This window comes from Fundulus heteroclitus, chromosome 4 (genome assembly GCF_011125445.2).
Source record: "Fundulus heteroclitus isolate FHET01 chromosome 4, MU-UCD_Fhet_4.1, whole genome shotgun sequence".
Lineage (NCBI taxonomy): Eukaryota > Metazoa > Chordata > Actinopteri > Cyprinodontiformes > Fundulidae > Fundulus > Fundulus heteroclitus.
Window position 1 is genome coordinate 18,997,847 of NC_046364.1, and position 15,241 is coordinate 19,013,087.

A 15,241-nucleotide genomic window follows, 5' to 3' on the forward strand; every position below is an offset into this window, starting at 1 on the left:
GCACGTGACTGGGGGAAATGAGTTTTCCATACCTCAATGTATAAGTTTACCGAAGGTGCGCAGTTTTCAGCCCATTCATGAACTCGCTCGCTTTGTTTTGTTATCGCGAGAGCAGGGACAAGGGGGGGTGGGGGTGGGGGGAGTTTTTGGGGAAAGTTGAGTGGAGCAGGGATGAGGAAAGAGCTCTGCGCGGAGAGAGGGGGAGAGACACAGAGAGTTTGACCATTCCCATCCTCAGGAATGCATCCGCTCCTCCAACTTACCAGCGCAAAACCCAACGCTCTGCTACATGCGCATGAGTAGTTTGCAAAAGTTACAATGCGCATTCACTTATAGCAGCTGCAGGCGAAAGCTTTTGAGTGACTTTTCCTCCTCTACGCTGTTTTTTTTCTGCGCAGAACATTTATTCAGCTTGTTACCATGCGAGTAAGAGTAAAGCAGTGCTGAGTCGGGTCCCAGGCGAATCTCCTTCTTTGGAGACAAGGTAAATTACACTTTCAACATTGCTTGATTTTTTTTAAAAGTCTTACTAGATCATAAAGCTGAGGTCATAATTGGATTTTATTTAGTGCGCATTAATTATCTGCCTTTTTCATTCGCTTATTCTTTCCATTGTATTTACTTTTATAAATTTGTTTTTCAGCTTTGACTCCTGACTGAGGAGGTCCGACAGTGCTGGGAAACTAGTTAATTATTATTTTTTTATTGTATTTTTATTTTATTTCACCGAGCACTGGAGTTGCGCTTTTTTGGAGAAAATATGCCGGACAGAAAGCGCGCAGGACGGCTGCTGCAGTTGGCCGTGGCTCTGCTGGCCTTGCTGTCGCTCTTTGGCAGACTGGTAGGCGCAGAGGAGGTGGACAACGAGGACAGCGAGCCGGTGACCAGGCACACGGACACCAGAGCCAACAGGGCCAAGAGGAGAGGGGGCACGGATGTCCTCAGAGGGTAATGTGGCTGTCTAATCTTGATTTTATCATCATTAGTATTATTATTCCATCATTTTAGTCTGCTTTATTTGGACCTTGGAGCAGGTGTCTTTACCTCCTGCCCTGAACTTTAAGGAACAGCGTAGGTCAAGACTCATTTCTGTGTTTGTGTGTGTGTGTGTGTGTGTGTGTGTGTGTGTGTGTGTGTGTGTGTGTGTGTGTGTGTGTGTGTGTGTGTGTGTGTCTTTTAATAAAGCTTACTGAGACCCATGAGTGACATTGTGTGTGATGGGAAGTTTGGAGCAACGTTTAGTAATTAAATACTGGCAGGAATACCACATTCCTGCTGACTGCAATAATAAATTACTTCCAAACAAAGAAGGCCATTGGTCTTGTGTAGCTGTGGCAGAAAGAGGAGGGGTAATGAGGTGGTTCTGTGTGTGTGTGTGTGTATGTCTTGGTGGTGGGTGGGTGGGACAGGGGGGGGGGAACTAACAGCCTAATCCTCCTTTTAGCCAAATACACCACACCCCAGTTGTGTATAAATCACATCTGCAGCTGTTCACAGTGGGTCACTGCTGGAGAGGTTGTGTGTCAGAGAGAGAGAAAGAGAGAGAGAGAAGGGGGGGGGGTGAAAAAGGGAAAGACAGACAGAAGGAAAGCATTTAAGAAAAGAACAAATGCATGTGTCCAGTGATGACAGCAAACAGCTGATGGAGGTCAGATAGCAGACAGCTCAATGAGCTTTCTCTGCAGGCATTTTCATTTGACGTGGTTAACGTTAATCTGTCGCAACATCTGGTTTCCGAGGCAGGAAGTGCATTCAGCCTGCATACTGTGTCACGCTGACTTACCGCTGTTTCAAACACCCAAGCAGATTCATTTTTCACCCCATGGTTCTGTTCTGAGTTACGACGCACATCTCCGCTCCTGGATTAGTGCACGCTAAGTGGGCGATCACAGGTTGACATGTTTCAGGCCTGTAGGTGGCAGGATGGTCCAGGTGTTTTCGTGACAGCAGGAAATTTACCTACAGTTTTGGTAAGCTCAAAGCCCACGGAGGTTTTTACCTAGAGATGCACCAATCAGGCTTTTCCCTGCCAAGAACAATTTCCAGTTTTGAGGTCTGACTCGCTAAGTCCAATTATGACAAACTCTCATTTCATTTAAGGGCTGTACCACATAAAAGAGAAAAAATATGCAGCGGGCTCATTGAAAGAGATTTGCGCTATTAAAGGAGCAATAAGTAAGATATTTACTGTAAAATTAGCCAAAATCATAATATTTGTTACCTGGGATGGAAGTAGCATTCCCTGTAAACAATCGGTCCTTTCCATCAATAATGTCTAGTGTTCCTCTTTTCAAACCTAGAAGTACTTTGGTGCAGAGTGTAGTCCGTGTTTACTTCCTGGTTCCTAAGCCAACCACATGAGAGTTCCCAGGGTTGCCAAAACACAGCGCAGGTAGCATTTGGTACTTTATGCCAAAAGTATCACAACTATCCTAATCTGAAACACTAGGTGTCACTATTACTTACTGCTCCTTTGAATCAGAGAAAAAAAAGGAATTACAAGACTATCCAGATTATGCATAGCCCAAACCCATACGAAGTTTTTCTTGAACTGGAAAAAAGTGCACCAAAGTACATTCAGTCACTTGGTGTGTTTATAGACAGAAAATCTTTTGAGTTGATTCATTACATGAACTAGAAAAAAAGGACACAATCAAAGGGCAACCAGCACATCTAATTTTTTTTTTTGGAGATTTATTGCAGCTCTAGTGGCTCACTTTTTATTACAATAGGCTGACAGGAAGGGGGTGGAAGAGGGGGAGAGACATGCGGCAAAGGACTGCGGGTCGGAGTCAAACCCGGGTCGACCGCGTCAAGGACCAAGGCCTCCATACATGGGTCGCACTACCCGCTGCGCCACCAGCGTGCCCGGTTCATCTAATTTTAACGGATAAAGAATCTGGTCTTCAAATCTTATGAAACCACTCAACAAAGATTATACCATGAGTACTTTTTTATTAGGCAAACATAAAATCAGAAAGAAAATTTGTAAAAAAAAAAAAAAAGAAGAAAAGTACATCCTTTAAAATTGATAAAAGACAAGAATTTAAAGTGCTGAGATGGTCCAGTAATTTTGCCAGAGAAGAAGATTTGGAGAGTTTTTCCAATGGGTGATGGCAGGTCAAGTACTGATAAATGTAATTCTGTTTTTCTATTCATTAACTGAATCAAAACTCAGAATTCACTCTGTGTCCCATATATGAAGGATTCAACCAATAGCATTGGGATATTTTTTAATTCTCTGGATTCAAAATCCTCTTTCAAGAAACGTAACACCATTCTTCTTTTATTTGTTATATCCTTAAGGGGGTAAATAGGTTGAAGCCAACAGATCAGACCTCAAAGAAAACCAGAAATTTAAAGTGTTCTGGAAATCCCTGATTGTTGCCTCTGTAGGATTGTACTTTTGTTTTACTGTAATGTAATGAAAAATGGTTGTTTGTTAGAAAATAATGCTAGGTTTTGTCTAACAGAAGTAAATTACCTGAATATAGTAATCATGCCTGGATTACATCGTGATACAAAGACTCAATAACTAGAGATGCACCGATCCGATACCCGGATCGGATGTCGGCTCCAATATTGACTAATTAGCTGGATCGGATATCGGATATCATTTAGTTGTTTTATTTATATCATACACAGCAATATAGTTATGTCAATCTAGCCACTTCTATTCTGTGTTTGCAACGGCGGTTACGCAGAGCATGCACAGCAGCTAGCGATGAGCAAACACAGAGCAACATGGAGCAAGTGGCGGACCGAGCCCAGTCTGCTATTTGGAAACATTTCAAACTTGATACGCCAACAAGTCCGACTGCAACATGCAGCATCTGAAATGCATAAGTAGCACCTCCAAAAGCACCACGCTAAAGAACATGCAGAACTTTTTTCAACAATGTTTATTTCAAGCCTGATAACTTTACTCACATGTCAAGGCAGTATTGGATCGGTAACGGGTATCTGCCCATAAACTTAGCCCAGGGATCGGTTTGGATCGAAAAAAAAATAGATTGGTGCATCTCTATCAATAACAACAAAAAACAACAACTTTAGAAGTGGTTTATTAGGAGCTTAATGCGATCTATTTATATAATTACTCATTCAGAAAAAGATAAAAAAAACATCCTGAAAAATTAAAAGGCAACTGTTGTACTGTGGCGCGTTTGCATGAGATATTTGGAGAAACCTTGTTTTCTGGCTTTCTGTGGGAAGGAAAAAAACTGTTTGGTTTTCTGACTCATTTGTATGAACATATGTAAGCTTGACCGAGATGAAGGGGAGCTCAATCTGTGGGATTAGAATTGCCATCCTCCTGTAGTGGCTTTGTCTAATGCATTAAGAAACTCGAGCAGAGAGTTGGTCCAGAATCCAAATTTGAAGAAAGATGTGACCTTTATACACCAAATCTGTGGACAACAGAAACCTAATATATTGACTGGTTTGAACTCAGTGTCATTAACAAGAGCCTGTGACGCTACATTTTCCACAGACCAAATGTGTGCGGCTCCAGAAACAGTGCCTACTGCTGCCCAGGCTGGAAGACTCTTACAGGAGGAAACCAGTGCATTGTTCGTAAGTATAACCTCCCACCACTCACAGACCTTTGATTCAAATTATCAAGACGGGAAGAAAAAAAAAGAGCTTCAAGTCCTGCATTACAATTGGTCCAATTGAGTTACGTGTATTTCAGTCAGTATACAGCAGCTATGGGGCTCAACATTCTTTGACTTCCTTTAGCAGGCAGCAACTTTCCTGAAAAAGAGATAATTTAGAACAGCAACACAAGCGGGAAGGTGTTGACAATCTTTGAGGGGCCCACCAAAACCAAAGGTTGTCATATTTCTAGTTGTGGATTTGGAGCAAAATATCGCACATTTGTTAAAATCCTGCTTTTGTGTCTGAAATCGTCCGTGTGGCACCCTCTTCAGTTTTAACGAGTGTGATTTATCTATCAATTTACAGGTTAGCGATTCAGTGACAAGCAGCGTTGCCAAGTCCGCTTATAATAAGCAACTTTGGGCTTCTTTTCTTCTAAAGTCACTTGTAAATTTTGTGAGTCGCAGGTTGCGTTTTTTTGGACTTGTTTCTGAAAGTCATGTCGCTTACTTGGGTTCTAAAATAAGTGACGATAAATATGTCAGAGACCCGCTTGCACTGCCGTGCTACAGACACAGTACTGGCTGAAATATCCTTCGGCCTCTCCATGTTCACACATTCCTACCTATAGAAAAAATATCCTAGACGCCTCATTACGTGCTGGAGTCCATCCTGTGATGCCACCATAATGCTGGGTCTTTCCTAAAGGCAAAGGGAGCAATTTCGCCCGTATTTTATGCAGTTTACGGCTGCAATATTCGCCGATAACTGCTGAAACTAGATTACGCGGTGCAGATCACCATTTTGGGCTGAGATTCTGAAGATGAGTTTTTACGCGCTGATAATATTGCAGAAACCTTACCCATAATCTGTACTCTAATGCTCATTCATTTGTTGTCTTTGTATTTGACAAACTAAAGCTGAATCATATTGCCAGATGAAGTGTGTGGGCGATGTGGCACAGAGGTTAGGGAGTTTGTCTTGCAATTGGCTGGTTGCCGGTTCGATCCCCTGCACTGACTGTCTCTGTCGTTGTGTCCTTGGGCAAGACACTTCACCCACATTGCCTGCTGGCGGTGGTGAGAGGATCTGGTGGTGCCGGTGCATGGCAACCTCGCCTCTGTCAGCCTGCCCCAGGGCAGCTGTGGCTACTAACATAGCTCACCACCGTCGGGGTGTGAATGACTGACTGTAGTGTGAAGCGCTTTGGAGGTCTTTAAGACTAGTTAAAGTGCTATACAAGCCATTTTACCCTGGAGTTACAGTGTCAGCACATCCAAGAAGCTGTGCTAAACGCTTCTCTTTAATTAAGCTCCTGCCTCACTTGCAAGCAAAGTGTAAGACATGGATCTCCTGGAAATTTTTAATTTTCCAGGCTTTTTATAGCGGTGCTTGCTTGATTGTCTCAAAAAATCTGGCAACACTGGTGACAAGGGGGTGGGGTGTGTCTGTGTGTGTGTGTGTGTGTGGGGGGGGGGGGGGGGTCCTCCATCTCAAAAGAATGAACTGTGGTGAAACCACCAGATGTTACCCTGGTCACTCCATGTTTCAACATCTTTAGCCTTTTCCTGAGCACAGCCTTGCTTAACCCCACCACTCATTCCCACACTTAGCCGTGTGTCTCTTGGAACCGCCCAGTTTGATGGCCATCCATCCATCCATTCATCCATCCATCCATTTTCTGACCCGCTTGGTCCCTCATGGGGTTGCGGGGGTTGCTGGTGCCTAAAATTTGTGTGAGGGCAGAGTTATAACTTTACATTGGGACGAGTTACCCTTTGAAGTGTTACTCACCCCCATGTAAAAGCACAATCCCATACCGTGACAAAACTTCAGAAATTTCCCCAAAGTGGGTGAGGATATGTGGGAAAGGGTGGAGGAGGGTGGGGGGGAGCGGGGTTGTGTTAAGGATGGGGGAAAGCATCAGCTAGCTTGATTTTCCATACTGAATCATGGAGAGTGAGCAGAGTTACGCTGGTAGTTACGCCACAGTTCGGTCTTTTTGAGGTGGAGGACTTTCACCCCTCTCATCACCGGAGGTTGAGGGAGATTTTGTGGAGTTTTTACCTAGAGACTGGCCTGATCAGTTTTAGCCACTGGCTCAAGGCGCTGACTCAGCGAAGCCCAGGATCGGTCCACTTATATATTATCATAGTTATTCTGTGTTTTGTAATCCAGGCAGGATTACTGACTGTTTTGCGCACACATGAATAATTTGCAATGTTGAAACGGCGTATGGTTGATCTCCTCTCTGCTCTCCTTGCTCTGACTGCAGGCGGGTATCAGGATGAGGCAGAAGCTGTCTGCCTGCGAGACAGCAGAACAATTGGTGCCTTTACGTTTACGCCAATAACACATGAGAAATCGCTAGATTTGTCACTAGTTGCTTTTTTGAAGAAAGAATCGCTAGAGGGTCTGAAAAGAGCAACAGTTCTCGCTACGGAGGCATAAGAGGGAGCTGCTTTTATACCCCACATTGGCAAAGCTATTGACGTCGGTTTCTCCAAATTATGTCACCAAAACACTTGAACCACTAGCAATACGAATTTGAAATTCAATGCAAGACCACCGTTTAACCCTAGGAGGGCGCCACACTGACAAGACACAAAAGCAAGATTTCAACAAATATGCCTTAATTTGTCAAAAATAATGACCAGGATATGTAGACAGTACTATAAGACAGCCATGTTAGTAGTTTATTGGCAAAAAAAGTTGACTTTAGGGTGAGTTAGCCTTTAAATAGGATCTAGTTATGGGGAAGTGGTGGCCGAGTGGTTTGAGCACAGAGCTTCGGTCCCAGAGGTTCTGAGTTCAACTCCCACAAGCTGCCATTCTGGGTCCCTGAGCAAGACCGTTAACCCCCAATTGCTCCCCAGGCGCCGAACAGTGTCAGCCCACTGCTCCCCAAGGGGATGGGTTAAGATGCAGAAGTGAATTTCTCCATTGTGAGATCAATAAAGTTCAATTATTATTATTTGTGATCTGATTGTTTCAATGCTGAATGGTTTAGTACATTGATGATAATTAATCTGCATTCTGCAAAGAAAACAAATCTGGATAAGGAAGTCGACAAGACTGCTTTGGATCTTTTTTATTGAGGCAATGTTCCTGTCCTGAGCATATATCGGTTTGCAGCTGAAAGCCTTATTCCCGTTTAACAGGAAAAGATCCTCAGCTGAACCAGACTCAGGAAGTTTGCCCATCTGTTTCAACTGGATGGTGACAGGAAAGAGAAAGGACAGAAAAAGCACAAAAAAAGCACTAAGCCAGAAACGCTTATTATGAAAAGGAAAATGTAAAGTTAATGCGAGCACTAATTGCAAGCACACACGCGAAAAAAGAAAAAAAGAGCAGAGAGAGGATAGGTGCTCGGTATGTCATTTGACCTTTATTTGAAAAGGAAGGGCTCTGCTGGAATAAATGGAAATGTAAGATCTTTAAAACATGAAAGAGTCCTCTGGAGAAAAAAAAAAGTAGTTGAGATTTCATGAGAGGGTGGTGAAAACATTTGATTTCCCCCAGGTAATTTCCATTAGAACTGTTTGTTGTAACATTTGTAGTCATCTGAAAGTTTTTATGCAACTGTGCTTGTAGGAGAAAACGCTTAAGAATTCAGCCTAGTAGACAAGAAGAATTGGCACTTTTTTGAGACAAGGTTTCTATAATTTTGCAGACGCTGAACAGATGCACGAACACAGCTCCTTGCTCTTGACTATAAAACAACAATCTCTGTTCATAAGAATTTTTTTTCTTATGAACAGATATTCACTTTCTTAATGTAAGGACTTTAGGGAAAAAAAATTCTTTCTCACATGTGGCAGGCTATAACTCCATGTTTTGTTTGCTTGTTTGTTCCATGCTAACGTTTTTTGATGTGCTCCACTTAAGAGGATGACTGAAAATAACACAGCTGTAGAGTGGTGAACCCTGTTGGGGTTGGTCATGAATTTAGCTCATTTACTACAGTTTTTTTATGTTAGGGTTTCTCCCATGTGCAGTTTACCCATGACTTTTCATGGGTAAGCTGTACTTTCAATCAGGAGACAGAGGAGTTGTGTGATTGGGCCGTTCGGCTGGCGGGATGCCGGTCCCAGCTCTAATGACATGGTTTCACAGTGGGATTCATGGAGAAGGGGTCAGTGGCAGGACTTCACCTGACAGCAGCTGGGAGCAGTGAACCTTGCCAGAAACAGTCTGGGGGGAAAGGAACAAATGAGCAGACAGTGACAACTGAAAACACTGGCTGGCACAGATTTATGGCAACGAAACTGCAAGCAGAAAATAACTCTGCACCGTTGCCAGGTGCACTTTGTCAATTTTAAACAATGTTCTTTGAGATCCCTTCTTGAGATTTTACAAGTGGAAGTTCAGTCTGAGGTTGAGCTCACGGTCTGAGTTGCACCGAGTGAAATTCTTTGCAGAAATTTAAAACCTGCAGTCGACTGTTTGACAAGCAGCAGAAACATAACAGGAATTTTCTCACATGCACAATGAAAGACAAATCCTGGCGCCGCAGCCTGAGAAAGGCACCGATATTTTGTCTTTTTACCTGACAGAGGAACTTTCCGTGTTGTTTGACCAAGTGTCGTGTTCTCATTTTCAGCAATCTGCCGGAGTTCGTGCGGAGACGGTTTCTGCTCCAGACCCAACATGTGCACCTGCCCCAACGGACAGATTGCCCCAACCTGTGGATCCAAGTCAGGTCATTGAACAACTCCTCTTTACCAACTCATATATTTCCCGACTTCTTTGAAGTGCGACATGCTTTTCGTTATGTGTAGTGCATCGGTCAGGGTTCTACTGGCTCTTCGCCAATAGATAAGCATGGAATGGTTTAGGAGGGCTCAGTGGAAACTCCACCCTTGTCTTTACATTTTTTGTTTTGATGAAGTAGCTTTAAAATAACATTTAATCAACCCACAATCAGTAAGAATGCGTACATGACAAAAAATATGCAGTATTTCCACGCTACATGTCTTAGCTGGAATAAATATAGGATTTCTTCTTTCCAATCGTAATGAGCACTAACTAGTGTGGCAAAAACGATACTAGGTCAAAGAATCTCCTGAACACATCCATGACACTGTCTCCAGATTGTAGCAACTGATATCTTTTGCAATCATGTTTTTTTGAAAAGCAGCCAATCCCGTGAGCTTGTGTGTGTGTGTGAGAGAGAGTATATGTGGTTGTGTGTTTTGGAAGATATCCACAGTCAACATGTCCTCCATCTTTCTCTCTCGCAGCTCCCAGCACCTCAAACCAGTGCGCTCATATGTTTAAACAGAGAAAAAAAAAATCCTGGAAATTATATCTGAGGTTAACGGTTGAGAAATCGTTTTGAGTAAAATTTGTTTGTGTTGTAAACATCCTCCCATGTATTATATGTTTGAGTAATCTGTAATCAGTGTTTTTGTTTTGTCCAACCCACAGTCCAGCACTGTAACATCCGGTGTATGAACGGGGGAACGTGTGCAGAAGACAACTGTCAGTGTCAGAAGGGCTACGTTGGAAACCACTGTGGTCAACGTAAGGATAACTTTGTAACTTCGGTGTTCACTGGAAATGTTTAATGTTTCTTCCAGACAAAGATGTGCTGCATACCTTTCCACCTAAATCCAGCTAAGTAATTAGGACATTGGTTTTTCTGATTAGCCCTAGACCAACAGCGCCACACAAAATATGCACATAAGGACTGGGGGCAAAACCCACTGGCTTGTGGACGGTAGTGTTAAAGCTGTGGTCTTGGTGTTTTGGCTGTTGCCATTGATTTATGGAAACTGAGGTTGGAAGGGATGCTGAAACGGCTCAAGAACAGAATGCATGCCCGTTAAGTAATGTGTTGTCAATCACAAATATCTGCACATTACACATAAACTGCACATTACACAGTTTATGAACTACATGACTTAAAACTGATCAAGGTTAATGAGTGAATAAATGGTCATATGTTTACATGCTTCTACTTCATATTGCTTATTTTGGCAACCAAAAGAATCCAGGCACATAAAACAGCATATTTTTTATGGAGGGGTTGTCACATTTAGTAATCTGCTAAAAGTTATCATAGGAAGTCCTCAGGGAAAACAGTTTCAGGAAGGAAACCCAGATGATCGTCTCTTTAGTCACACTTCAGTATATCTATTCATGTCCTGATCCATCCTACCATCAATCGTAAACAAAACATTGAGATACTTGAATTTCTCCGCTGACCCCCAAGCTTGGGGCAGCAATCCACCCTTTTCCAGTTCAAAACCACAGCCTAGAAGTTATAGAAGCTCACTCTCGTACCGCTGCAGTGCACATTGCAGGTTTTAACCTCAGGACGGCAACAGAACCACAACATTTGAACAAAGCACAGAGGAGCCCTCAAGATCCCCAAACAAGAGACCCTCCACTTTGCTACAACCCACTGAGGTCTTGTCTTAGTACACCATAAAAAGATAGCAAGGGGCAGCCCTGAAGATTGGCATAATCTTCACTCTCAATGGGTCAATGAGAGAGCTTGCTAAATGCTAGCATAAAAAAGTCCCTTTATAGTCCCACAGAGGGGAAATTTGTCTCTGCGTTTAACCCATCTCTTAGAAAAAAAAGTATGTTTTCCACATGTTTATTGGGCAGAGTAAAGATTTACTTTTGTCAGGAGATTGAGGGCATTGTTATGGAGACTAGACTGGCCAGCTGAAACGTGAGCAGTATGCTTGAAATTCTCTAGTTTGTTGTTGCATCTTTGTTTGTTAAAAAGCAAACCTTTAAAGCTGGACATCTAAACTCGGATAAAAGCAAAAGGAAAAATAAACTGTGTGAATAAGAAACAGGACTAAACTATGCAAACTGTAAGGAGCCACAAATGCACAGAATCCCTGACGGGATTGTTGGGACAAACATCCTGTTTAAACGAATAACTTTATCACCAAATGTCTTGCATTATGTGAATAAGAATAGTATTTATTTAAAAACGCTGTAAAAAAAAAACAGTATCAGAAACATAAAAACAAATGACCTATCCAGGGTGTACTCCAACCAGACACGGATAACATGGATAATAAAATGGATGGATGGATAAAAACAGATATTAAACTAAAACTAGTTTAGCAGGAAATTAAGTTTTAGTCGTGTAAACACTGGGATGCTCTATTTCACTATATTGTTGCAATATAAGACTTAAAGTGTGTTCTCATAATTACAGCCTGAAACAAACTGTGCAAATATTGCTCATCATTCCTAAAAAAAAATAATAAACTATCTTGATCCTTCATAGAGATGCGGCAATCCATTTTTTCCGATCCAATACGATACGATACCTGGTATCGGATTGGTGCAGCTCTAGTCCTTCATAATTCTCAGAGATGGTGGAAAAGGTTCAAGTTTATCAGCTGATTAAATTATTGAACGTTTAGGTTTGAAGAGTTATTTCCCTTTAGAGATTCAGGACCAAACCATGTCCCTAAATAAACAAAATATATATTTTCACTGTCCTTGCACACAGGGGACAGCAAATATTAGCGGGAACTAATTTAAATTTATCTCACAGTCTTCGCATTGTCTCATGTTTCGTGTCTCTTTTCGTCCTCAGCGGTTTGTGAAAACGGCTGTCTGAACGGAGGAAGGTGTGTGGCTCCCAACAGATGTGTTTGTACGTACGGCTTCACCGGGGCCCAGTGTGAGAGAGGTAATGAATCCCACAAAGCTCTCCCCATAGCCCCCCCCCCCCCCTTTTTTTCCAACAGCCTTCCCACTTTTGATTCCCTCTACATTCCAGACTCGCTGTTGCCGGACAGGTTTTCAGATCAGCAAGTGCCACTTTTGTAAAAAAACGTGATGGCATGCTTAATGTTTGCCGTTTTCCTGTGACTGCATGGTCATACCACACGATAAAGGAAACCGGTTTGTTGAGGAACATTTGTACGTCGGGCTCAAGTTCAGAAATGACCCTTATTTTCCACATCTGCTCTGAAACAACTCTCAGGGGAGTGCAACGATGCTGTGATCGTGCACTGTTTGGTAACTGAAGACCTCCTATCCTCCTGTGGTTGCTCTGTGGCACATTTTAGCAAAGCCTCCTCAGTATACAAGCAAAGTAAGGGCAATCAGTGCTGTGTTTGAGCTTGTTCTTGTGTTTGGTGTGTGTCCTGAATGTGTGCAGTACCAGTGACCTATAGGGGCCAGTGTATTAACCTTGTAACACTAATATTTGTATTGACAGCAGAGCTCTTAATTAGTTACATCCGTTTAACAGCACTGTGCTTTATGGACCTCTTTGTCATAACTAGCAAATTGATTTTTGCTTTAGTTTACATTATTGATTCCTTTAAACCCCACAGTTTAGTGCCACGCCTTATCTCGTAAAGCATGCTTCTTCGCATTGAGGAGTATTCTTGTTTGGTTATGAAGGTCTGGTCTGCATAGATGGTGTATAACTACTAAGAGACTAAATACAACTGTTTTTCTTTCTTTCAACACATCCTTTGAATCCTTGTGTTTTTCAGTGAATGTTGGAGATTAAAAAAACGTCTGGTGTGGCTATAGGACCTGATGCAGAGTCAAAAGCCACATCTGGTTTTAAAAGTTAGATTGGCCAAGCACAGTGAGGAGAATGCAAATAGACCATTCACTGTCAGCTTTATTTATATCTTGTGCTGAATTATAACTTTGAAACTGGAATTCCTCCTTATTGTGCTTAGAGCTTCATTCATCATGACACAGTGGTGCAGTGAGTTAATAAACAATGTCTGGTAAAAGTAATCATGCCCCTTAACCTTTTTTTCACGCTACAACCGCAAACTTCGTTGTATTATATAGGGGATGCTATGTGACTGATCGGATGGATCGCAATTTAAATAAAACATGGCTTTCCTGCTTCCTAGAAATAAATGCCTGAAAAAGTGCACAGCCACTATTTGCTGCAGTTTCAGTCGCTCTAGGGGCTCATACTCAGTCAAATTGGCCGAAGAGCCTCTTCAAACAGAATGTTTTAAGTCTTGCCACAGGTTCCCATTTAGGTCCAAGCCTTTGACTAGATTATTGTAACACATTCATATTCTTTGATCTAAGCCATTCCATTGGAGCTTTATGTTTAAGGCTGTTGCGAGTGAACCTCTGCCTCAGTCTGAGATCTTTTTCAGCCCCTAGCAGCTTTTCCTCCAGGTTTATCCTGTATTTAGCTACATTCATCTTCCACTCATCTCTGACCAGCTTTCCTCTTTCTTCCGGCTGATGAAAATCCTTCCCATAGCACAATGCTGCCATCATGTTTCATTGTGGGGATGGTTTATTCAGTGTGATGTGCTAGCCTTAGTTTTCTGCCCACATAGCAGTTTGCATGTTTACTAAAAAGTAAAGTTTTGGCCCCCTCCCACCAGAGCACCTTCGTCCATGATTGGTGTGTCCCCTACTTGGCAAACTGCAAACCAGACCTCTTATGAGTCTCTATTAGGCATAAGAAACCTACTGCCACTCATCCACAAGAATTGTGAGGTGCACAAATTATAGTTGTCTTGTTAGTAGATCCTCCATCCGAGCTGTGCATCTCCTCCAGAGTTACTATGTTTCTCTCAGATTGATTCTAATGATCAGGTGGACCGCCATGCCTTGGTGGATTTCCTGTTGTGCTATACTCCTTTTTTTTTTTTTGATGAGGAATTAAGCAGCGCTTTTTGAGATGTTAAATGACTGTGATCCTTTCGTAACCCAAATCTGCTTTAAACTTCTCCACTACTTTCTCCATGACCTGTCTGCTGTGTTCGTTGGTTTCCATGATGCAGCTCGTTCATTCAGCGTTGCTGTTTTCTTGCAGCAAGAAGGTTCCTTGGATCAAATCCTAGCCCGGGGTCTTTCTGCATGGAGTTTGCATGGTCTCCCTGTGCAGGCATGGGCTCTCCCAGGGTACTCCGGCTTCCTACCACAGCCACTTTCCTTTCTGGAAACCATGACTGTTAAGTTAACTGGTCTCTTTTACATGCATGGTTGTCCTGTGGGTCTCTGTGTTGCCTTGTGAGGGACCGGGGACCTGTCCAAGGTGTCCCCCGTCTCTCACCAAATGGCGGCTGGAGAAAGGGACAAACCCCCCAGCTTAAATTTTTGTAGTTGGAAAGTTACAAAATGTGAAAAAGTTCAAGGGGTGTGAATACTTTTGCAAGGCACTGTGCCCCTCTGTATTATTGTACAGGCTCCTGTAGTGGTCAAAACAAGCACATTTGAAAAGTCCCACTTCTGGTGCAAAAATACTCAGTCTTTAAGCTAAAGGTTTGGAAATATTCTTCACATCATTATTTAAAAATAAGAGGGGTTCGTTTATGCAGGGATTACACCACCGGAGGTTTGGCCACACCCCTCCTGGTGTGGCTTCCTTTGGAGGAGGAATCTGATCCAAATTCTTAGCTGGTATCTATGCTCAGCCCACAATATGTGGTCATTTATAAAAAGGCAAACGAGCTTTAGGCTCAGGCAATGGGCTACTTTCAGCAAATATTAAAAATAATATATATATATATATATATATATATATATATATATATATATATATATATATATATATATATATATATGTTGAGACTCTTTTTAGAGAATTCAACAGTGTTGTTATTTTTATAGCAAAGGTTTTTGCTCTGTATATCCTCCTCTCCTGTAGTCGTTGTCCTTGGGA

General features: G+C 42.3%; 1 protein-coding gene across 1 annotated transcript in view; it reads left to right on the forward strand.

Annotated features, from left to right (window-relative positions):
* The window catches only part of fbn1 (fibrillin 1), a gene marked incomplete in the record, with an annotated part of 102,322 nt that overhangs the window by 15,165 nt on the left and 71,916 nt on the right, over positions 1-15,241 (forward strand). Inside the window, 5 exon segments of the mRNA XM_036136220.1 lie at positions 698-948; positions 4,493-4,575; positions 9,203-9,301; positions 10,030-10,125; positions 12,173-12,268. Of these exon segments, the coding sequence (XP_035992113.1) occupies positions 761-948; positions 4,493-4,575; positions 9,203-9,301; positions 10,030-10,125; positions 12,173-12,268 (562 nt within the window).